This window comes from Chaetura pelagica, unplaced genomic scaffold (assembly GCF_000747805.2).
Source record: "Chaetura pelagica isolate M959 unplaced genomic scaffold, ChaPel_1.0 scaffold581, whole genome shotgun sequence".
Lineage (NCBI taxonomy): Eukaryota > Metazoa > Chordata > Aves > Apodiformes > Apodidae > Chaetura > Chaetura pelagica.
Genome location: NW_009952070.1, coordinates 512,690 through 537,457, shown reverse-complemented (window position 1 = coordinate 537,457; position 24,768 = coordinate 512,690). Strand labels below are relative to the sequence as shown.

Below are 24,768 nucleotides of genomic sequence, written 5' to 3'. Positions count from 1 at the left end.
CCCCCCCCGTCTTCCCCATTCGTGGTAGGGGGACCAGCCGCGGGTGGGTAGGGCTGGTGCCGGTCCCGGCAGGGCTGCCGCTCCCTGGAGCTGCTCTCCAGCCTCCCAAGAGCTGCTGCTCTCAAGTGGAGAGGGGAAAACAAAGCATAAACGGTTAATAATTAAAGAAGCCTTCAAATGTTTCCCTCGCACGGCGGGCGGTGCAGCCCGGGCTGTGCCCGCACCCTGCCCTGCCTGGCAGCTCTTCCCGCACTGCTGCTACCCCAGCAGCCACGGCCTGAGCTGGGTTTGCCTTGGAAATCTGGGAAATAGGGAGTTGGGGTTTTTTGCCGCGGCAGGGGATGTTTCTAAGTCCAAACGAACGCGTCCCAGGAGCAGCCTGGGATGGAGCCTCCTCCCCCCACACCCACGGGCAGAGGCTCCAGGCTGTTCCTCAGTGCCAGCTCTTCACCTGTACCCTCCAAACGTGCTCCCAGCACTGGCTCTGGGAGCAGGGGAGAAGGCAGAGAGAACAGGGATGCTAGAGCTGTCACAGGGCTGAAGGTCTGGGAGGTGACACGGGTGCTCCTTCAAATATCAAGCCTTTTGCCCAAGCTCCAGTCTTTTCACCCCTGAGGTTCACACACGGGCAGGCAGGTGGGAGCACCAGGGGGTGTGGGTTGATGTGTAGGAGCTGCTTCCCTCACAGGCAGCAGAGACCTCTTGGTAATTCATCTCATTTCGGTTCTGGCATCTAAAAATAGGTCTGGGGAGCTGCAGTCCTGCACCATGCCTCACAGCTTCTCCTGAAAACACCTTCAGACACTTGGCCATAATCTTCCTAGAGTTTCTTATCATATTCTTTCTCCTCCTCATGGCTCCTGTGCCTTCTGCAGTGTCCTGTGGCCATGCTGGCTGCAGCACCCCTTGTCCCCTCTCAGCTCCCAGCCTGTGTCTGCCTGGTTTTGCACAGTTCCTCAGCCTTTATCTTTGCTCAGCCCCTTGGCAGCAGCTGAGCACCCTGCTCCCAGCTTTCCCTGCACAGGGGTAGGTTTGCTCTCCACCCAGAGCCACGAGCCCCCTCAGCACTTTCCTGCTAACCTGGCACCCAGGCCTTTCTCTGCCTTCTTCTTTTTTTTGGCAGGGTGGCAGGAAAAAAACAAAACCAAACCCAACCCAACAACCCAAACAAACAAGGGGGATGTTGCATCTTGCCCAGAAGGGGCTGAGATGGGTAATTGATTCTGAAAGCAGTTTGCACAGCCAGGGACTGGCTCTCTGAAGCTGTCGTGTTGCACAGGGGAGCTTTGCCATCCCGGTGCTCTGGCAGAGCAGCTGGTGTGCCCAGCACTGCTTCCAGCTTGTCACGAGCTGTGGAGGTTCCCGTGTTCTCAGACTGTTCATCAGGAATGCTTGGAAATTAAATTTGACCCCTTGATTCAACAGGAGGCCGACGGCAGGAGTGGGGCTGGTGGGAAGGAGGGTTTTCTGTGCTGGATTTGGCACCCGGGGGTGGGTGGTTTTGCCCTGAAACACCATTTCAGAGCCCTCCAGCCCAGTGCATACACACCTTGTGCTACAGCTCTGGCAAGAGGAGACCATCTCTGACAGCCCAGGCAGAGAAAAAGCTCCATTCCATCCTGTCCAGGCTGAAATATTTTGGAATACTTGGAGTAAGTGAAGTGTTCAGGAAAGATCACTTGCTGGACCATCTTGGAAGTCTGAAATGTGAGGCTCCTCTGAACTCATCAAATGTAGAAACTCAGGGGTTTAGGGTGGTTTTTTTTCTGCCTTGTCATGCTTATGGCTTTCCTACATTGATCTTGCTGAAGCTGCTCTTTGTTTTGATCTCTTCTAAGTTTTCAGAGGGGAAAGGACACAGTTCTGTTGTATGGGGGGTGGGGTGAAGTCACTACACTCTTTTCACCACCATACTGAGTAAGACAGAGCAAACAAAGCAGCCTGTGCCCCTTCTCCATGTCAGGGCTCTCAAACCACAGACATTTGTCCAAAAACCTTCTGGAGTGGAGCTTCCAACCTCCTCTGCATGATTGACTTGCAGAGAGAGGAAGCTCCTGTCTGACACAAACCTCCCATTCCCCAGCTCAAGCTTTTATCTTCCTGTGCTCTTCAAAAGTCACACGGACAAACAATTTTCCCTGTTCACTCTGCAAGGCTCTCTGAGAGACCTGAGAAGGCAGTTGTCTTCTCTTCTGCACACTCACACCCAGCCCTTCCTCCAGACCTAGGCTGGGGCCCTACAGCTCAGGTGGGAGTGCCACGAGTGGGACCTGAACCAGAGGAAACTGTGTCCAAGGGTGCAAAAATCACTGTTTCAGATGGGAAAAAAAAGGAGAACCTGCCTCAGCCTTGTCCATCTCAGTTTACTTCTTCCTCTTTGCCTGCTTGTGATGTCAGTCTCCAGCTTTCCAGCTGCAACCTGGATGGCTCACCATAGCACTGGCTCCTCTTCACAAGGGTCCTTGTTGCTTTGCTCTTTGTCTTCTTCTCTGGCCCAGACTCTTCCTTCTTGTCACTGCAAAGTAACTACGGGGCAGAGGCAAAAATGCACATGAGGTGTGATTCAAGTTCTGGACATGTTGGTCATGGCAGAGTGAGGGAGGCAGGAAAGCTCTGCTGGATGGGGCCTGAGCTAGTGAGGCTGGAGGGGAGGGAAGGGTGGAAGTGCAGCAAGTGGGAGAGATGCAGGGGAAGATCAGCAAGAGGAGACAGCCCAGGCCTGTGTCCATGCATGGAAACCTGGGAAGGAGGAAGGCAGGAATGGAAACAAAGAGCAAAGCTGGACGTGAGAGTGGTGGCAGTGGCTGGGAGGGGGCAGGGACGGGGCTGTGAAGAGCTGCAGTGGTGGGGAAGGGACAGGGGGTCCCTTCCAACCCCCAGGATTCTGTGGCTGCCCAGGGGGCTCCTGTGCTGGACTTTCAGTGGAAAATCTTTTTTGTGTTTGAAAGCACAGAGCAGTGGGGATGTGGGTGAAGAAGGAGCCCGGCACTGCCCCAGGAATGGAGGCAGCTGGGCCGAGTTCAGACGGAGGGAGGGGGTTCTGTGCAGGGTGTTCTGGGGGTCCCGTCAGGCAGAGCACGGGGACAGCAGCCAGCAAACCTGCTGCACCACAGCGAGAGGGGCTGGGGAATCCTGCAGGGCAGGGACAGCCCGTGGCTACACAGGCAGCAGAAGAAGGTGGGTGGGAAGAGGAGCCTGCTCCGGGCCCGTCCCCTCGGGGCTGCCTGGGGGGCCCAGGTAGGGCCGGGCTGGCACCCGCTGGGGGGGTCGGGCCCCTGGAAGTCGTTCTGCTTTTACCTCCTATAGATTTCACTCGCTCGGAGAGCAGCACAGCAGCCCAGCTAGCTGTCATTTTTTTTTTCCCTCCCCCTTTTCTTCCTTGGGAAGTCATTAATCTGCTTGAAGATGGGTTGGTTGTTGTTTTTGTGCCTGGAATTCAGCAGCGTGTCTTGGGAGGCTCCAACGTGGATGGAAATAGATGAGGAGGAAAAAAAAACCCAAACCCAACCACAGCAGCCGAGCCAAATCCTACACCTGTAACCCTTCCTGAAGGCAGCAGGCAGGGGGGGAGCTCAGCTGCTCCCAGGCTTGGCGTGGGCTGGCTCAGTGTCGTGATGGGCAACAGGGTTTGAGCTGAATTGGCACCGTTCTTGCTGGGGAGTGAATGGACAGGGAGCAACTGGGAGCAGCCAGGATCCAGCCTCCCGTGCTGGGCTCGGGAAGTGCTTGTGCAACACTCAGCCCTGGTTTGGAGGCCAAAGTCAATTCACCATAACACAGATAAATTTGGGCCCTTCACTTCCGATCAGCCCTGCTGGAACTCAGGGAGAGGGGGTTCTTTTTATTTCTTTATTTTTCTCCTCTCTCTGTACGTGCTGGGGAGGAACAGCAGGGTCTGACTGACCCAGGGCAGCAGGAGGAACTCTCAGTGTCCTGGTGTTTGCTGCTCCAGCCTGTTCTCCGAGCTCTTCCATAATCACCCGTACGCTGGGACGGAGCCTTCATAGAGCTGTTCTGATTTCCTGACAATCTGGCTCTCGGGTGCCATTTAACAATCCTGTTGCTTGCCAAATGCTTCAGTGCACGTTTCTGGTTTGAGTTTTCATCTTCATAACTGCCTGCATTTAGTTTTCCTGATCGTGTGCACCGATGCTTGTCTAGACTGGCAGCGGCCGGGGGGAGCTGGGAAGGTGGGTCTGGCTCAGAAGATGGAGCAAGAGGGGCAGTTTTGGCTGGTGGGCTCAGACCTAACCCCACCAGGGCTTTGTGAGCCACTTGAGTGCAGCCCTAGGGGCCAGAGTCTGTGCTGCTTCCAGCTGCAGTGAGCAGACAGGGGCCTGAATGCAAAGATCTGGGTTCGATAGCGGCGTCAAAATAGCAGGTTGGCTCCTGGTGCCACAAGCCAGAGTGTCTGCTGGTGGGGGAGAAAAAAGGGTAGCTGGGGTTAGTGCTGTCCCCAAGCTCTGGGTGGCTGGGTTTGGTGCTGGATATGGCAGAGCTGGTTTCACAGGAGCTGCTGGAAGCTGAAGGTGGTGCAGCACCTCTGCAGGGGGCACAGCACCCCTGGGAAGCCTGTCCTCCTGTCCAGCCCAGTCTGAAACCAGTCTTGAAAAGGACTCATCCCTTCAGCTGAGCTCTCCCAGCTGATGGAGCACAGCACTGGAGTTCTTTCATTAAAAATGCGTTGCCAGATTTCAAGGAATCTCAGTGTTAGTAAGAAAAAATTGGTGCCTACCTCTGGTGTTTTAAGATGTCCACTTAGAACAACAGGAAGATTTAAATAGATGCTTAAACAAATCAGCCTAAGGTATTCAGAGATTTGCTTTTACTTATGAAGAGTAAATTAAAACATAGTTGTTCCATGGCAAGTTCATCTTAATTCAGTGCCTAATAACACAGGTATTACATTTCTCCTGAATTAAGCCTTATTTGATGTCATTAAAAAAGTAAGCCAGTCTTTAATGAAACATTCCTCATGATAGTGAATTGATTTGAAATTTAAATGCCTAATCACAGTAAAAATTGATTTCTTGCTCGTGCATTATTTTTTTTCCCCTGAAATGGTGTGATTTTAGCTCCCAGCCACTGGAACCAGGGCATGACTTTTTGCTGGCTGCTGCCATTTCTGAGTCCTGCCTAGGAGACTCAGATTTGCTTCACCTCCTGCTTTTCCTTTTGCTCACCCTAACAAAAACTCATCCTCTCTCTTGACTTCCAGAGGGGTTTCTCCTGCTGGGAATGTGCTTTGCTGGAGGCCAAGGCAAAGCCCTGGAGCAGAGGATGTTCTCATGGATCAGTGTGATGTTTCCCCCTTTCTTTACATACTCTGTTGTACAGCTTGAGTTTTTTGCTGAGGCTCTTTTAGGGGTTGAATTAATGTTCCCAACATCGACACAAAACCAGCAACAGTTTGTTACCAGCAGGGCTTGGATTTGTTTCCCTGGGAAATAATACAAGTGACCTTATTCTTGTTCTGTCTTAGGGATGGTGCAGAACCACATCACATCCCAGAAACTCCTGGGGAACAGACTGGAGAGCTGAGACTCCCAGCAGCTCTGGCAGCGTGGAGGAGTCAGTTGGGCTGTGTGGGATAATGACTGTCCTTAGATCTTGATTATGCTAAAGTGGTCAGGAGTGAAATAATTAAAATATAGATATTTGCTTTCCCCTAAGTTTCAGAGTTAACAACACATTCTGCCAAGCAGGGCTACTCCATGTGTCAAGGATCTAGGATGCTTCTGACAGGGAAAGGCTCGAGAATATTCATCTCTCTTATTCCTGAGTCACAGGATGAGTCTGAAAACAATGAAAATAAATAGTAATTCTTCAGCTGCATTTGTTTGCCAGTTCTGGGAGTGTGTGGGCAGGGCAGGGTGCAGCCTGTGCTGCCTGCCCACTGGCACAGCACTGGGAAAAGGGGGTGTTGGAAGCAGCTCCTGCAGCAGGATACCTGGGGGGATGCAGCACCCCCAGCCCAGCAGCTGAGTCGTCTCCCCCCCCAAGTAACCCGTGGGTCAAAGGGGCTCTTGTCCTGCCTGGCCAAAATTTATGGGTGTAAGGGCTGGAAACTGGTAGCTCTGAAAGATGCCCTGTGGGCTGCTGTGTGGCTGGGACAGGAGGTGTGTTACTGGGGCACTGGGGGGACCCCTGTCAGCTTGGTCAGCCCTGCAAAGTTCCTGCTGGTTCCTCCAGCCCTGCCTCCCCCTGAGCTACTGCTGCTCCCCTTCCCTTCCAAGTGCCACCACCTTCCCCAGGATGTCATGAACCACCTTCTCTCCCTGCTTTTCCTCCTCTTACCCTCTCTTCCCAAAGATGTAACCCCTGAGAAAGCTCTCTCCCTCTTCAATGACCATTCAATCCTCTCCAGGCTGTATCTTTTGGCAAATTTATTGCTGGCTATTTAAAAAAAAAACAACAACAAAACCCACCACAAACAGAACAGAAGCACAAACCAAAACTCAAATGCATTTTGCATATTAACACGCAACTCTTGTTCCTGTCTGCTCAGTTTGGAAAGGTTGCAATTGCTTTTATAAAGAAAAAAATGGCTAATAAAATTGGCCTCAGCACCGTTGCTTTGCAATTCTTATGAACAGTAAAGTGCTACTTACAGTCATTGATGTTAAAAGCTATTTCTAAATTATGGTGCCATTTATTATCTCTAGTGTCCAAAGTAAGTTGAAATGATGCTTATAACTCATGTTTTACCAAATTTCCCTTTCCCCCCGGGGATACCTCTGATTAACTTATGCACGTTTAAGCGCTTTTTAAATTCTTCTTTTATTGCCATTATGCTCTGAAAATCTCAGCGATTCTCAAAAATGGGTAATAAACTTGAGATAAAATGCTGCAGTTTTAGATCAATGCTGACATATCACTGTGGTGATTTCTTCAGAGCTAAAGTGATAATGCTTCATATTTACAGAATATATACTAGGTTATTACTACAGTATTACCATTTTGTTCTAAGATGAAATGAGTAATTTACCAATTTATTAAACAGTTACATTTAAGTATTGCTTAGGACATTACCACACCAATCTGTTTACTTAGCTTGAAGAGTTTACCATTAAGAAACCCTGTTTATTTAGGTAAAATTTGTAATGATCATGCCCTCCATTAAGAAACTTATTTTTCTGCAAGCCTAATTGCCTGGAAATGAGTTTCTCCTTATTTACTAGGGTGCATTCTGCTAAGCCAGCTAAAAACGTCACCCTCCCAAGAAGTGCAGGAGAAATTAATAATACATAGATGGAACAGTTTTAATTAGTATAATACCAAATGTTAATCAAAGATTTATGACCCAGTTAAAAGTTCTAACGATCACAACAGGGAAAGGTCTGAAAAGTGGCAGTGGCGACTCGTTAAAAACAAACAAAACTGCCCAAATTGAGGGTAGGGGAGATTCTTATTACTCCTGCTCCTGTCCTTACCTGAGCTCTGGCCCAGTGATCTGGGAGGTGAGGTTCTGACCCTGTGGAAACCAGAGTAAATCCTGCATGGCAAGAGAATAACCCTGAGGGGTCATCCTGGTGTGATGGGAGGGGATGGAGAAGCCCCTCAATAACCCTGAGGGGTCATCCTGGTGTGATGGAGAAGCCCCCTATGGTGGAAGAGGCTGAGTTTAATTCAGTTGGTGGCAGTGGGGTGGGAGGAGGCAGCTCCTGCCTGGGAGATGCAAACTACAGCTGGCCAAAGGCAGGTCAAGCAGGAGCTTCAGCATTGCTGGCTCAACCTTGTATTCTAGGAAAAAAAAGTCCATGTTCTGAGCAGCTCAGAAGGCCTGTGGTGGAGGATGGAGAAGGAACCAACTTGGCTTCAACCAAAGGTAGAATTAAGAAGCAGTAGCTGAATTCCCAGAGGTTCATTCCTTTAGAGGAGCATGTTAACTGGTACCTCAGGTGACAAATATCCCAGGCTCACTTGGCAGTTTGGTTTCTTGCAGCACAGGGACAATATCTGCCCACGGCTGAGCCTGGGGCTGGCCAGAAGCAAAGATGTCCTGGTGGAGCTGGGCTGGTTGCTGCTGGTCACGTGAGTGTCTGGGAGGGAAGACACTATCCATCTCAGATAGAAGTCTTCTCATGTTGGAAAGAGGTTTTTGAGTGAGTGACCCTCGGTAGCTGCGTGGGTGATGTGGGGGGATGAGGTGTACTGGGGGACATCAAGGGACACCAGTCCCTGCTGAGACCCATTCTGAGTGTCTTTAGTCAGATGAGGCAAACTGAAATCCTGCCTTAAACTCACTGGACTGTGCCTGCCTAGGAATCTCACTGGGGTCTTCAAGATGTAAGTAGTGTCAGAAACATGAAGAGCTGGAGCTTGAGCTGCTTTCAAGCTCAAGAAGAAGAGGAGAAGGTTGAATTCCAGGCTGCTCCCTTAGACCAGTATCACTCTGTGTCTCTCCTGTTAGATCCCGGAGGGGTCGTGGTGGGTAAGACAAAGTGCTAAGTGATTTGGTCCACCCAGAAGTGCCCTCATTCTTGAAGCCCCAGCAGAAAGGGTTTTGGCTTGCTTGGATCTGGGGGGCTCTGGGGCTGGAACAAGCACTTTATGTTGATCTCTGTGTTTTTCTCAGAGGCTCCCTGAATTTGGCTCCCAGCAGTACTGGCAGGAGTGGGCTTCTCTCTTCTGGCATGGTTTGGGGATGCTCAAAGCAAATAACAGAAGCCAGTCTTGCTCTGCATCCCACCAAGGTGCTCAAACTCACTCTGCCCATGCTGGCTCTTGCTCCCTGCCTTGGTCCATCAGGAGTGAGGTGACATGGCACTGCACTGTGCAAGGACAACTGGGTATCTGGGGTATGTACCCAAGGAGAGGCCAGGAGAGACTGGCTCAGGGACATCAAGGGCAGAGAGGAGCTGGGGATGAGCTTTCTCAGCAGGTTTGCTCAGCCAAAGTCACCCCCTGCCGGACAAACATGTAGGATGAACATCTTGCTGGTGGGACTGGGCTGCTTTGCTGCATTGCACAAGACCAGTACCCCAGGAGAAATAATTGGTGGAAAAGTTTCTGTCCCTAATAAAAATGGGTGTCCCGTGCCTGTCACAACAGGGAATGGGTGGAGCTGGGGTGAAGCAGGAGCACTTTCCTGTTCCCTGTTGCAAATTTCCCTGGGAAATACCTGAGCCAGGGTTCTAAGCTGAGTCTCTAGGTGCTGCCTGCCCAGGGAGGTTCTTGCTCTGCTCTGGGGAACAAATGAATGTCAAGAGATTTACTGAATTGTCTGGGAAATGCAGAGACTTTATTCATCCCTAAACTTTATAAAGTGACTTTCCTTATTCGTTCTTTCCAAGGCCAGAAAAGGAAACACCATATTTATTCTTGCTAATGTAGCAATATTGATTAAGTCATAAAGTACATATAAATACATATTGACTCATATTACATTAAAGTATCTATCACTTACTACTTGTTCCTCAATAATACTATAGTTATGTTAAAAAAATACATTAAAATTGGCATTACCTCAAGGAAAGTAGGATCTGCCATCATTTTTAAGATTAGGTTTTGACAAACAAAAGCTTTCAAGTGTTAAAAATGGAAACCCACCTCCCTTCTCCCCCCACAGCGACCAGATATTTCTGGCTGTACCAATCACTCAGGCACAGGGTCCTGACTTCTGCTTCTACGGCCACATGGGTTGGAAAACTTTGTTGTGGGTGATGTTCTAAACCCATGGCACGAGGGGCTGAGTTATCTCTCCAGCATGGCCTGCAGAGCTGGGGGGTGTCTCTGGGCAGGGCTGGGAGGGGAGCACAGCTCTGTGCTTAGCTGGGGTTGAAGGAAAGTTAGTTGGGATCTGCTGGGTGCTTGTGTCCCAGAACAGCTGACTGGAGTTGTGGGTCAGGCAGGCACAGAGCAAGGACGTCCCGTATTCACCAGAGGATGGAACTGGCTCTGCAAGACAATGAGTCTTTAGGGCATCCTTCAGAAAACAGGGTCAAATTTCTGTGGTAATCTGAGCAGCTGTGATGCTGGGGAATATGGTTGAGCACGGGACAGGTAGAGTTGGGTTAATGGTTGGACTTGATGATCTTAAAGGTCTTTTCAAACCTGAATGATTCTGTGAAGAGGGACTTCACTCTGGGTCCTTGGCATCCTCAGGACAGCATCACTTCTCTGTGCCTTCAGTGAGGAAAGACTCATGGATTACAAACCTGGGAGCAGGGAGAGCAGCCCCACCATCACCCCTAGTAGGAGCAGACTCCTCTCTCCAGTGAGGACCTGAGAGTGTTGGTGCTTCTGCTGTAGCTTTGTCCTCTGGGGCAGCTTCTGGCTTTGGCATATTGGATTTTGTTGCCTGGTCTTAGGAGTTGAGCTTTTTCCCCAGATATAATCTGGGAGTAAAGTGTATAAGGTGTCAGGACAAGGGGGACATGCTGGTAGAAGCTGATGGGAGGGTAAACCTCACCTCTAGGAGTGTAAGCAGAGTAGAAGCTGCAGGAAGGGTGCTTAGCTTCTTGCTGGTGAAAATTAAGCACCTTTGGGGCTGGGCAGGGTGATTTTGGTGACCACATCAGAATTGTCAAGAAATGGAGTGTACCCAATCTCCAACAAAGGTCAGAGATGGCTGTGGTGGGGATGGGACAGGATGGGCTGGGCTCCATCTTCTGTGCACAGGCTTCCAGCCCTGGCACTGGCCCACAGGGTCTCTGTGCAGAGGTTTAAAGATTTCCATTAGGTTTAAGGGACTTGGTCCTTGTCAGGATTTGGCCACTGCTTCCCACAACCTGGCAGGCTGCAAGTGCTGCTTTCCTGCCTCCACCACTGAAGGAATAAAACCAGGAGAGGAATTTATTATTTGGCTTGTTTGTTGTTGTTGGTTTTTAATCCTGGAATTTCTCTTTTGCAGAATGTGTTTTGCCTTTTCCATGCAAAGAAAAAATCCAGCAAAATACTGTCCACATGGCTATTTTATGCTTCTGCTTGTCTTTTCTTCTCTTTATAATTAGCCTAATGTGATATCTGATCCCTGCTCTTTTTAGTGTTTGTGTGCCAGCCTGACAGCACTAGGGCTGTTATTTCTTAGATAAGCTAATCACTTCTTAATGACTGGACAAGGTATCTTTATTTAACTGCATAAAGAGATTTAACTTTTCCCGTTAAGATGTGACCACTGGTTTATGTTCTGTTAATGACATGTAGCACTGGGGTGGGACTCAGGTGGTCCACACGTGTGGAAGCAGGCTGGGGTGGCTGGTTTTAGCCAGGCTGTGAAAAGGGCAGGGAGAGGAGGAACTAGTTCTCTATTAATCAGAATTCATTAAGCAGGCCTTCTCCTCAGCTGGCTGCTGCTTCAGGGCCAGTGTGTGGCCACGGGGCTGCTGCTGCAAAACCAGAGGTAGGTTGAAGTCCCATCACCTCCCTTGTGCTTATGGTTGAAGAAGAAGTGCTGATTTGTAAGAGGATTTTAAGGGCTTGTTGTAAGATTCTTGTAAGGGCTTGTTTGGGTCCTCTTCTGGTGCAGGAAGGTGACAGAGAGCAAGGCCCTTTAAAGCACCTGAAACTGTTCTGCCAGAACAGAAGGCAGCAAAAATCCTTCTTGTCTTTGGAAGTTTTGTCCCTAACATTTATGAGCACCTGAAAGTGTTAGTTTGGCAGAGAATCTATATCCCTGCCTGACAAGAAAAGGGCCAGGCCAGTCCTTGGGGTTTTAATTTCACTGACTGACTGTAATGTCAGTCTTATCAATGATATCTTTTCCTTCCCAGTAGCATGTTCTAATAAGAAACTAAATCATGAAGACAAAAAGCTCCTGGCATCTCCATTTTGTTGGCTCCTACCTCCATCTGTGGCATGTTTACAAGAAAACATTTATCGCTGCAGCACTTGCCTGCAATAAGGAAAGAGCTGAGAGCAACATCTTTTAAGGGGGGTCCTCCCAGCTCAGCTGGGTGGGCACAGGGGCTGGGATGCCCTGTGCTGTGCTGCACAGCCCCTGGTCTCAGCACCAAACCCAAATCAGCCCTAGAAATCATCCCCAGAGCTGTTTGCCTCCAGCCCAGGTGCTTGGCAAAGAGAAGCTGCCCTGTGAATTGATTCAGAGGACTCGAGGGCTCGGTTGGCTGTAAATTTGTGAGTGGGTTGTGTAAGTTATGGAGTGGAAATGGGTTTTCTTGGTGGGAATTGTAAGGTCTTCACACCTGAGAAGTGTGGATCGAGGCAGTGTCGGAGGGTGAGCAATGGAAAATCCAGCACGTGCCAGAAATACAGGCTTAGATTGATCCCTACTGAGGGCAAATGCTACAGCAAGGAGGAAAAAAAAACCAACCTGGTAGTGTTTTGTATCTTAAAGAGCTCTCCAAACCCTGCATAATGGAGGATCTGACCGTGTTTTTATGCAGCCCCCCAGTGGAGCTGTGAGCAGGGTAGGGATGGCCCCGTGGCCCCGCCAGCCCTTGTCAAACCCACCCCAGTTCCCTTGACTGCCTGGATGTCAGGAGTGTTAATTCCTTCTTTTGCAGAAGGGAGAATGGGGGTAGCAAGAGGTCAAGTGGCTTCCTAAGGCCCCGGAGGATGTCTCTGCCAGAGCTGAAGGCAGGAGCGTGGCAAGAACTGTCTGGCTCTGGGGGCTTCAAAGCCCCTCCCTCCTCAATCCCCCCGCCCTTCGGTCACACACTTGAACTTGCAGTTAACTTTGTTCCCTGCAGGTTTGGCTGCTGGTGTGGCAGGGGCTGTTGTTCCCTGGGAGGGGTCAGGAGGCTCCGGGGAGGGCAGGTCTGACCTCCCTTGCCAGGGATGGGGGTGTCTCTGCCCAGGGAAACACCACCGGTCCTGCTGGGATTCGGCGCCATCCCAAATCCCTCAGGGAAGTGAGCAGCAAGAGGCATCTCTGGGCAATTCTGGCATCAACTGCAATAGTAATAACAATTAGCAATTATGCAGAGTTATATGCCTTTGGTGCCTATTACAGGCATCAACGAGGAGTTCTGTTTCTGTTTGCTACTTGTAGCTTGGCCTGACGCGTCTTAATAGCAGATGCTGTAGGATAATTGGAGCCACTGCAGATCATACCAGGGGTGATCTGCTGCCACACGTAGTGTGGTGTGGCCAGTCACCCTTCCCAGCCCCCCAGGACCTGCCAAGCTCTTCACTGCTTGAAAGCCACGTGGGGTGTATTTTGGAGAAGGAGGAGAAAGGATGGGAAACGTTTTCCGCTGCCCGCAGCAGAGTTGCCCTGGGTGATGTGCAAGGCTGGTGATTGTCCCTCTGGAGCTGCAGGGCCCACGGGGACAGTCTCCTTACCTGGTGTGCTCTCTGGAGCTGCTAGAAACAGCCCTGGAGATGCAGGCAGGGGGGCTGTGGAGCTCCCACCAGGCTCCTGGGGCCGCGGCGTTTCCTCCTCCCGGCGCCGGGGAGCAAAGCTGCTCCTGCTGAGGAGATGAGATGCAGAGCTGAGCTGCAGCTTCTCCTCCTTCCCTCCCATTCCCTGGGACCAAAAAAATAAAATAAAATAAAAATATAAATATATAAACAAATGGTTAATGTAATATTACATCAGATTGGACTCTGAGGAGCAGAAAGCCAATTTTGGGGGAATGTGAGCCAACCTACATTGAACTGGGATGCTGATATTTGCTGTTGCAGTGATCTGGGCCTGCAGCATGGGTGAATTCACTGGCTGGGGATTCAAAGCCCAATTAGGCAGTGTTAATAGAGGAGGCAGCGATGCTTCATTGAGAGAAATTACCAAAATTGTACATTTAGGACAGTCAATTAGCTGTGTTTTGACAAAGCAACAAAAAGCTGAAACTGAAGCCCTTGGAAAAAGAATGAGAGAATTCAGAGGGAACATGTCTGTTTGGGGAATCCTAATATTTTTTTGTTGAAATCATTAAGTGAAATTAAATACTATTTTAAACCAAAGGGATAGAATATCTAATTAAGAGAGAAAAAAAAAGGGTTGGGGAAGGGTATTGGTGAGGGGATTGGAGAAATATTTTACAATTCATGCTGACTGAGGTGGGGCCCCCTGAATATATTAGGTATATTAGTAACAGGGATGGGAAAAAAAGTCTCTTGATGAGTTGATCTGAAGTTCAGGGAGGGTTTCTTTAGGGTGACTCCAAGACTTGCAGATCCCAGAGTGAAGGGTGGGAATGAAGCCAAGGAAATCAGGGCGACGGAGCACGAGGTGTGTCCTCATTGCTGCTCCAGCAGCCCAGGGGCTGCAGGGCTCCCACTGCCCTGGGATGGCCTGGCAGCAATGAGGAGGAGGGTTTGGAGAGTCCAGGGCAACCTGCTGGTGGGATAGTGCAGAGGATGGAGCCCTCAGGGTACACCCCCTGTCCCTGGTAGCCACGGGATGCTGTGGGAGTCCAGCCCGGAGCCCTGGCTGAGCTGCTGGCTGATATCTAGCAGGATACGTGGGTGCCTCCACTTCCTCACCATGGATCTGCTTGCATGTCTCTTAAGCTCTACATCTCAGCCTTGTGATTGTCTTTCCAGGAGTCAGCCTTAGAGTGGTGTTTTCCTCCAGAACAGAGGCCAGGGTGATGGGCTGGGGGGGGTCTGTGATCTATGATGGTTTGTGAGACTCTTGCCACCACCAGCACTATGAACAAAGCTCCAGCACATGGAAAGGGCTGGTCTTGTGTCCTTGGCAGGACACAGGCTGGCTGGGAAGGGCAGGAGCTTCCCTGGCAATTTCTCTATAACTTGGGATGATTTCCCACTCTTTGCATCCAGTGCTCCTGAGGCTCCCACTCTTCACACACAGCTCCAGTAAAACTCCTCTGCCTAAAGGCCTCTCCTAAAGAACTGCATTTTTGACCTATATCATATTGTTTAATTCATTTGATATACAGAGACAGTTAGTGAAATATGCATGCTATATTATATTAAAGAGAAATGTAACCTTCAATAGGTATCTGATGTGCACTTTGCAATAACTGCTATTAGTTGTCTATAAAACTCCAAGACATCATTTGATTTTATTACCCTTCTATTATTTTACTTGGGAACATATAGAAGGAGTGGTGATGGCAGGTCTTCGAGTGCTTACTGGGAAATATTTAACACAGAATGTTTTATTTATTAGCATAAAGAGACACAATGGATTGTTGGTGATTAAAGTGATGATACTGCTGCCATACTTGTCAAAAATATAGACCTAATTCAATAGAAAGGCGACAGTCAGTCTCCATGTTGATCTATGCTGAAGCAAACTGCCTCTGAAAGCAGTACAAAGCCTGAATTGGCCTCTTAATTTTATGCTCTAGGGCATAGTATAAAAAAAAAGGGAATTCTTTCTAAGTGCCTGTAATTGCATGTTACCAGAACCTAAAATATAAGCCAAATTTTTGAAATTACAAGTGTTAAGCTTTCCATTTCAATTCCTTCGCCCTCCTCCTCCAAAAAAGAATGATCAAAACAAAAGAGAGCTTTAAAATGCCTCTCCATGCCACATCATTAATAAAATATACAGCATACTTAGCCTTTAATTGCAAATGTACATTTTGAAAGAAAATACTTTTCTTTCTTTTTTTTTTAAGAAAAACAAAACAACCAAATAATTTTCCATCTCTCCCTGCAGCCCAATGTGGGGATGCGGGAGCCGGGGACGTGGGAACCTCAGCTGGACGTGCCACCCCTCCATTTTGCAGTGGTTTGTTTCCAACACCAGCAGTCTCCTGCCTGCTTCAGGGCTGCCTGGTCATGCTGGAATTTTGTTCAGCCTTTTTAGCTGGGCAGGGTTTTGAATCAGGAAAGTCCGTGCTCGGCCCCGCGTTTGGACAGCAGGGAGGGAGCCTGGCAGGGCAGGTGCTGCTGCTCCTGCCAGCTCCCAGTGACACCAGTGAGGTTTCTCAGCAAATCCCAACCGTTCAGGTGGGAGCCACTATGCAGTGGGAGCCTCAGGTGGGAAGGGCTTGTGTCCTTCCTGGGCCCTGTGCTAAAATGGGGTTGGATTTGGTCAGACACGCCGCAGCGTCTGCCTTGGAAACAGGCAGATATTCCATCCCTCCCCAGCCCTTGCTGGGTCTGTGTTTGCAACTTCACTCCTCTGCAAAGACAGCAGGAAAAAAAAAAAAATATAAGATTAACCATTTTGTACACTTGATAGCTTCATTGGACAGGCAATAAATCCATACAATTGAATTGGAGAAGATAGTGTTCAGATGCTATTATCTGTCTCCCTGTTATTGAGCTGGGATCCTCAGACTGACTGACAGAGATCCCTCCACCTCCAGGATTCCCTGCCCCAGGAACCTGGGATTCAACCAGCTCCAGGCCTTGCCCAAACCCACTGGGTAGCCCTGAACTTTGCTGCAGGTTTCACCCTTTTTGGGTTTGTCACCCAGAACCCAGCCTGTTTGGGTTTTTTGCTGTCACACGGTTGGGCTTTAGAGTGCAAGCAGGAAACCATCTTAGATGTGAAGGCTGGGGAGAGACACTGTCCTCACAGGGACAGAGGAGCAATGAGGGTGGCAATGCTGCCCCAGGGCTGGAAGAAGGGGCTGGAGAGAGCTCATCTGCCCCTCTGTGTAGCTGCTGCTGCCTTCCAGCAGCCAGAGGGACAGCAAAGGGCTGGAGGCTCCAGGCCCTGCAACCCAGGCCTGCTCAGAGAGCGCAGGGATTTTAGCTGAAGGAATGTCCCGTTGATCCTTGCCTGACTGGGGAAAGATGATGGCACTGTGCAGTTTGGGTTTTGTTGTGGGGTTTTTTTTATAGAAAGGTCACCTGGAACAGCTCGAGATCCCCAAAAGGCCAGATGGAATGTGGGCAAAATGGGTCTGACTCCAGCGAAGTTGCTGCTAAGTTACACCCTTGGAAATGAAAGGTGAATGCAAGCCAAGATGCACACGCTGCAAGGGCTGGTGCTGCTGTCAAGACTTCAAATATGTTCTGTCAGCAAAAATATTCTGTTTCTCTCACACTGGCTTTCATATTTTAAGGTCACCCTTACGTGGTGGCACAGAGGTTAAATGTTCTTTGCTCACAGGTGAACCCCCCGCTCCTCCTGCCATCCTAGATCTTTTCCCAGCCCCAGTAATTTTGAGAAACTCTCCCTTCGACATCTGCAATTCCGGAGTGCCCTCTGGTGTACAGACATCCCCAATGCATCGCCCTCGCTCCTGCCTCTTGCCTCGAACAAACCCAGGGGCTTCTAACACTTTGCCTTTATTTATCCTTCTTGCTTGATGCTTCTCATGTGGGCCCATCAGACCCAAGAGCGAGTCCCCATCCTGCAGACCCACTTAGCTGGGGTTCCCCGGGAGCTCCCAGACCCCATGGTAGTTAATGAAGGGTCCTGAATACCTGATGGCAAAATCAGAGCCCAGAACCATGATGAAAAAAGCCAGATGAATATGGGTCAGTGTGTGCCAAGGTGGCCACCAGCATCCTGGCTTGTATCAGCACCAGTGTGGCCAGCAGGACCAGGGCAGGGATCATGAGGCTGCACCTCCAATCCTGGGGTCAGGTCTGGGCCCCTCAGGACAAGAAGGACATGGAGGGGCTGGAGTGTGTCCAGAGAAGGGCAAGGGAGCTGGGGAAGGGGCTGGAGCACAAGTGTGAGCAGGAGCAGCTGAGGGAGCTGGGGGTGTCCAGCCTGGAGACAAGGAGGTGAGGGGAGACCTGCTGGCTCTGCAGCTGCTGAGAGGAGGTTGGAGCCAGGGGGGGATCAGTCTCTTCTCCCAAGGAACAAGTGACAGATCAAGAGGAAAGGGCCTCAAGTTCTGCCAGGGCAGGTTTAGGTTGGATATTAGGAGCAGCTTCTTCCCCAAAAGGCTTGTCAGGCCCTGGAACAGGCTGCCCAGGGCTGTGGTGGAGTTGCCATCCCTGGAGGGATTTTATAAAAGCTGAGTAGATGTGCTGAGGGCCACGGGTTAGTGGTGGCCTTGGCAGTGTTAGGATTACAGTTGGACTTGGTGTTCTTAAAGGTCTTTTCCAAGCAAAAGGATTCTATGATTCGTGTTGCCACTGTTAAGGAAAACACCTGGAGTGTGGGTCCTGGGTTGAGCTCGAGGAGCAGCTTGTGCCAGTGGTGACACAGCTCTGGTGTGGTGCCAGCCAAGGTGGTGAGCCTTGCTGCAGGCACCTGGCTGCAGAACTGATCCATGCTTTCCAGTGTATGAACCAGAAATAAGTGAGCTAAAATCATCCTTGTTGTGTCTCCTGTGGATTTAACATACCTGGAGGATCAGGTTTTTACACTGATTAATGACATTTCTATCTGATCCCTTTTTTTTTTTCATTACATGGAGTGACTTTTTTCGTTTTGGTTTAAGCTCTAGCAGCTCTGGAAACATCAGTCCATAATGATGCCATGTCTTGTAAAACAAAACCCATGGGTCCTCCAGGAACAGGAACACACTCTTCAGCACTGCAGGGAGGAGCAGGCCTGTTATGGGATGGTGCTGGGAGGAACGATGGAGGTACCGTGGCTCTGCAGGGACCTGGGCTGCTGGCAGCAGATGGCATGTCAGGTCTAACAAGTGGGGTCTGGGAACCCCTCAGTGCCCTTTGCTCCCCTGTGGCCAACATCTACATTGTAGGTTTGCAGGTGACTGTGACTGCTTCTGTCTGGGTCAGGTGTGATGCAGCCTCTTGGTGGGTGCCACAGTGACTGTGACAGAGCTCAGAGACATCAGTGTGGACCTCATGAACCTTGTGGAGCTGATCCCCCGGGTCTCCTGCTCAGCTCCAGGATGCCTCTTGCTCTGAGGGACACCTGGGCACATGGGGGGTGTCCCTGCCACGTGCCAGGTGTGTTTGCTAGGCAGGGTGACAGTGATGAACCACCCTGCAAGCAGCACAGCACAGGGACAGCACGTGGGCACCACCGGCTTGATGAGCACCAAGTGCTAATTGATCTGTCAACAGCTTGGCCATGAAAGGTGGTCCTGGGGCAGGGCTTCCCACCTTGGAACTCCTCTGGCAAAGAAGTTAGAGGGATTCTGGGCTCTTGCTGAATTGGCAGATGATAAGTGATGTGACTGACAAGTGCTGCTTTGTAAGTCAATGTCAAAAGGCACCTCAGTTCAGGTGAAATGCAGGGATGGGCCCAGTCTGGCAGGGGCAGGAAGCTGCTGAGATGTGTGCAGTACATCTGGTTGTGTCAGAGCAGTTAACGTTCTCAGTTAACAAAACAAAGCAAAGATCTTGGCAAAGAGCTCACCAGGAGCTTGTTAGAGATTTGCAAATAGAGAGCAAAGCCTGAAAAGTGCAGCTACAAGACAGATGGGAGCTCTTATTTTGAGGTTGCTGTCAGCACTCAGACTTCCAAAGTTGCAATGAAATTGAAGAAGGATTGAAAAATCATCTCTTTATTCCTGAGGAAGCTGGAAATCCTTCTTGTGAAGGAAGTTCCATGTTCTTTTGAGAACTAACATCCCATGGGACCCCAACTACTGGTAAACCCATCACTTGCTTCTTTAAAGTCTGACCCACACAGACACACACCATTTGTGACCAGCGTTCCCAACTGGTACAGGGAATGCAGAGAAGGAAATGGTTTTCCTTTGTGTCATCCAGGAGCCAAGGGAGGTTGGTAACCTTGCTGTTGTATGTAATTGCTCTGGGGATTCGTTTTCCTCACTACAGGACAAAGCTCTGAGATGGACATGTGAATATTTGGTCACCTTTCAATCTTGACCTGCTGCAAATTACTACCAGCAGTAAACCAGAGAGAGCTGGGTTCCTCAAAACCGAACTTCATTCTGGCTCTGGGAGGTGTGACCAGCTCTGCAGTGCACGTTGGGCTGGAGCCAAGCCCAGGTGGAAGGGCTCTGGAGCTGCAGGTCTGCTTGGAACCCCAGGCTGAGGAGCCCCTGCCCACCTGGAGCTGCAGGTCTGCTTGGAACCCCAGGCATTGAGCCTGGGCTGAGGAGCCCCTGCCCATTCCCTGGTCAGACCAGATGAAATGCTCAGCCAGCCCAGGCTGCCCACAGTGACTGGAAGATGGTCTGAGAGCAGGTTATGATCAGTCATGCTTTCCTCGACTCATCTTCCCAAGGCGTTCAAGAATTCTTGACCCAGGGAAGATTATTTTTGTCTGCCCTCCCTTGACTGTTTTATTTCTTGTGTGTGTCCGATGCACGTAAAGTTCTGGTGTCCCCAGCAACTTCCACAGTTCTGTGACATGTTTGGTGAGACTCTGTGACATGTTTGGTGAGGTTCTGCCTCCATTATTATTATTATGTTGTTGTTGCTGTTGTTGCTGCTACTGTTGTTACAGTTTTTATTTAATCTGCCACCTACAAGTTTCATTTTCTGTCCTGTTTCTGGTATTAGGAGAGAGAGCAGACAGTTGTTTCTCATTTTCCATGCTTCTTGTTCTTTATCTTGCCTTTTTTTCGCCACAGGACCATTGCTACCTGTAGTAGTCAAGCTGTGGTTGTGCTCTGCTCTTGTACACTGACCTGTTGGTATTTTCTGTTCCTCTCCCAGTGGTTCCTATCATCCAGTTGGATTTTTTTACCTTTTTTTGCAGTGCTTCAGAAGATCACAGAGCTTTGTCTGGCACCTCTGAAGTCACATTTGTGATCAGAGATCAGACCAGAGCCCATTGCTTCATCTGTAACATTTTCACAACTACAGTTTGAAAAAGATGCTAAATGTTCATTTGTTCAGTAAAGATCTTTGTCCAAAAAGCCTCCAGGAGCCTATAAGCATTTAAGCATCTATCTGTAAGAACATAAGGTGAACTGAGGACGTTTTCTGTACAGGAGCCTGTTAAACCACCCTGGAATGTTGCTGTGATGCTAAAAGCCTTTGACTGTGGCTGAGTCCACCACGCAAGACCTTCCAGCAAGCGATCCTCTGGCAGGAAAGGTGCAGCTCCAGGCAATCCTCACCTGGAGGAGGCTGTGACATGGAGGTGGTGCTGGCAGGTCCGCAGGAGGCGGCTCTGGGGTCACTAGATGGTGCTGCCGATCTGGAAATGGGAGCAGACAGCTCTTGGAAGAAGGAAGATGATCTCTCCCGAATTTGCACCCAGAGCACCTGCCCGGAATTAGGGTTGACTGACAGCGCCTGAAGTGCTTCCCAAACATCAAAGAGACCTGCTCTTCAGGCTCTGGCTGTGAAGGAGAGGAGAAGGAGGACAACAAATGCAGGAAAATCAGGAACTAGACAAGCATGTGAGGCAGCCCCAGCCCGTGGCCTTGGCTCTGCTCTTCCCCAGGCCAGCAAGAACCACGGGGCATGGGAGGGACTGTTTGAAAGCCTGTACTGCAGAAGAAGCACCTGTGAAAAGCAGACACCAAACAGGCTGTTTTATGTGAACCCTGGAAGTGTTGAAGGGCAGGTTGGATGGGGCTCTGAGCAACCTGGACTAGTGGGAGGTGTCCCTGCCCATGCTGGGCTGGAACTAGATGATATTTAAGGTCCCTTCCAACTCAAATCAGTCTGGGATTCTATGATTCTATGATACAGGCACAGCTGGGGGTGGAACAGACAGTAGCATAGAATCACAGAATGCCAGGTTGGAAGGGACTTCAAGGATCATCTGGTCCAACCTTTCCAGGTACTACTATAGTTCCTATGAGGTGGCTCAGCACCCTGCCTAGCTGAGACTTGAAACTGTCCAATGTGGGGAAATCTACCACTTCCCTTGGGAGACTGTTCCAATGTTTCATTGTCCTCACGGTGAAAAATTTACGTATGTTAAAGAAGGATGATGAAGAAAACTTCTAGTGTCCACCCACGGCAGGGTCAGCAGTAGAAAGTCAACTGTAGGGAAGAAAGAAGCCAGCCAGGTTGGGATGTCTTCCATCCCATCTCCCTGCCCTGAGCTATGGGGCAGCACAGCTCAGGATTATGTCCTGATGTCACCGTATGGATTCAGATTGCACAGGAAATCTTTATCATGTCAGGAGCTTCTGCCTGCTCGCCTGCAACTGTGCTGTGGCTCTGTTTTTAAAATGCAATTTCCTAAGTTGTGTAAAAGCTTCCTAAAAGAGAATTCCATTAAGGGAAACCATGTTGACTCCGATTTCTTCCTCGGCTCTCCCTGTACAGCGATTTCTAAATCACTTGTAAGCTTTTCCAGCTATGCTGAGTATTACACAGCACAGAGTTGAGCAGAGTAAAATGATCGATATTGTAATGGACTCCTCAGCCTAGTCCATGACAGAAATAATAAATGTCATGATGTATGACAGCCCTTCCAAAGCCCTATGGAGCCAAAGGAGACGCAGTAAGCATATATCTCCTACTTCCTACCCCTGTTTTGCTTCTCTGCGTCTGTCCTTTGTTTCCTCCCACATTTATTTCCTCAGTAATGGAAGAGGATAATTGAATTAAAAGCGACTCTGTACGCACGAGAACAGGCTGTGGCTGCACTGCTCCCCTTGGGCAGCACTGGGTGGACTTCTGGGACCTTCTGAGCTACTAAGTGCTGCGAGGAGGATGTTGGGGAATGGTTCTGACCAGTAGCCACGGACCCCTGTTGGTATTACACCAGGTAAATGTACATGCAAACACCTTGTAGCCTCTTTCACTATTACCACGTAGCATTTTGCCTTCCTGCTCCAGTCTGTTCATCATCTGGGTGATGCCCAAACTTTTACGTGTTGACATTAGTTCCCAATTTTCAAGCCAAATCAAATGAATATCTGCCCTGCATCTGTACGGCTCCTCGTGGCCGAGATGTCTGACTAACTAATGACACCCTTCTGCCAGTGGCTTTCCCTGCCTCTGTGCTTCATGAAGCCCCATGCACATCTTTTCTCTCCTGCACTGCCAAACTGCCACTCTTCATGAAGGGACACCCTCAGAAGTGATTGCTCCTTAAAGACAATACAAGCTGAAGCAAACCCGAAGGTCAGAAAATGAAATAAACACTGTTCCTGTTTCCTAGGGAAAAGTCAAGAGGAGTAAATGAGAAGGATGGTTCATTATTGGATTGGGTATTAAGAAGAAATTGTTTACTGCAAGAGTGATGGAGTCACCATCCCTGGAAGTGTTCAAAAACCATGTAGACATGGCACTTCAGGGCAGGGTGTTGTTGGTTTCACAGTTGGGCTTGATGATCTTAGGAGTCTTCTCAAACCTTAACAATTCTATGATGCTTGAGCGATGTCTCTGCTCTCCTCTTTTTTGACTCAACATCCACCAGGGCATTATATCTACACATACATTGCACATTATCAGTGTCTGTCCCACAGAATGCAAAGGAAGAAAATAGAAGATTAAGTTTTTCTCATTTTGCTTAAATACTCTTGTCAGATGCTACAAGCGCGTCGCCTTGTGTTTAATTAAAGAGCTGGTAGGAAGATGGGAAGAGAAACAGGAAAAACTCTACTCATTTTAACCCATATTGGTCTTTCCCAATCAGCTGCAATTAGTACTGATTAGTGACGGCACTGCTGCAGCAAGCTGGCCCAGATTGCAGAGCCAGTGTGGCCAGTGTTGGTGTCACCCAAGTGCCTTCCAGTTGGAATTACCCTGTGACACTAAAAGAGTCACTGAGTCTCACCAGCCCAAATCCCCCACCTGATAACTTGCACTACCATTTTTTGTATCCACATACAAGCCAATTTTGTGCTTATTTTATTTTAGTTAGCCTGTGGCAATCCACTTGACAACACATCAGTAGATGGTTGCCTTAATGTTAACAGGGTTGTAGGGGGAGTATCCTGGTGCACCCATGGCTCAGGTAACCACCTATTTGGAAAATTAATTGTATCTTGCAAAGATACATTTGCAAATAAGCTGAATGTATTTGTACTGTGGAGCTGTATTTACCGTTTATCAAAGGGGTGAGCTTTTGGGAGAGCAAGAAAGAAGGTGAGTGCCATGTTCTGACAGGTAAGATCTGTTTCACCACTGCGTCTGTTGGTTTTTTGGTTTGGTTTGTCTCATTTTCAGCAACAGAATTTAGTTTTCTTACTCCACAAATATGCCTGCAGGAATCGTGAATACAACCTACACCCTCCAAATGAAGGGCAAGACATGAGCACTCAGAAGCTACTCACTTTTGTTTCTGAAGAGCGGGGGATTCAGGTCAAGGGATTTTCATACCAGCTGGTTTACAGCACCCGACACGTCTGGTTTTTACAGATCAGGATGGCCCGGGACCCAAAGCTGTGCCCTGCGCAGCCATGTAGAGCTGCTGGTAACACACACACGAGCCTTCCCAGGACCTGTGGCTCTCAGCACAGACTTTTAATGATGCCGTGACACAAATGTCCCCACGTGCTCACAGCTCGCTCCCCTCACGTCCCAAAATACCGTTGTTCCTTGGTCCTCAGAGCCTTGGGCACCAGGAACTCGGAGAACAGCAACTCAACATCACCTTCACAAGGCGTGGGGACAGGAAGAAATGGGGCTGCGTTGTGGTTTTAATTGCAGGGCTGTAGGACACAGAAAGCTGCACTGCACCCAGGCCTTCTCCTACACTGCGGATGCAGCCCCTGGACTCTATTCCTGACACAAATCTCCCTGCCCTGTTTCCCCACTCCCTGGGCACTCCAGGGCTCACAGCCCACCCCACGATTCCAATGATCCTCTAAGTTTCCCGCCCCTGCTTACACATCCCACTCTAGCAGGTCACTTTTTACCTTTTGAGGTAAAATTCTGACCTTTCTATCCCCCTGGGCTGCCTTCCCAGTTAACAAACTCACTGGTGTCACCCTGCCCTGAGCGGCAGCACAGAAGGGGCTTTGCTGGGTCTGATCTAGGGCCATAAATCCATGTTTGGATCCCCAGGTGGAGCCCAATTCAGTCTCTTGGGCCACAAACCCCTCCTGGTGCCCTTAGAATGTGCAGATACCTCACTTATTTCAGACAATCTATATATTTAACCCACTAGTGTGTGTG

At 49.5% G+C, this 24,768-nt stretch overlaps 1 protein-coding gene across 1 annotated transcript in view; it reads left to right on the top strand.

The window, feature by feature from the left end:
* The window catches only part of NPM1 (nucleophosmin (nucleolar phosphoprotein B23, numatrin)), a 40,561-nt gene that overhangs the window by 2,706 nt on the left and 13,087 nt on the right, over positions 1–24,768 (top strand). The window contains exon 2 of the mRNA XM_010005546.1: positions 23,859–24,064. Within this exon, the coding sequence (XP_010003848.1) occupies positions 23,859–24,064 (206 nt within the window). The remainder of the gene's footprint in view (positions 1–23,858; positions 24,065–24,768) is intronic.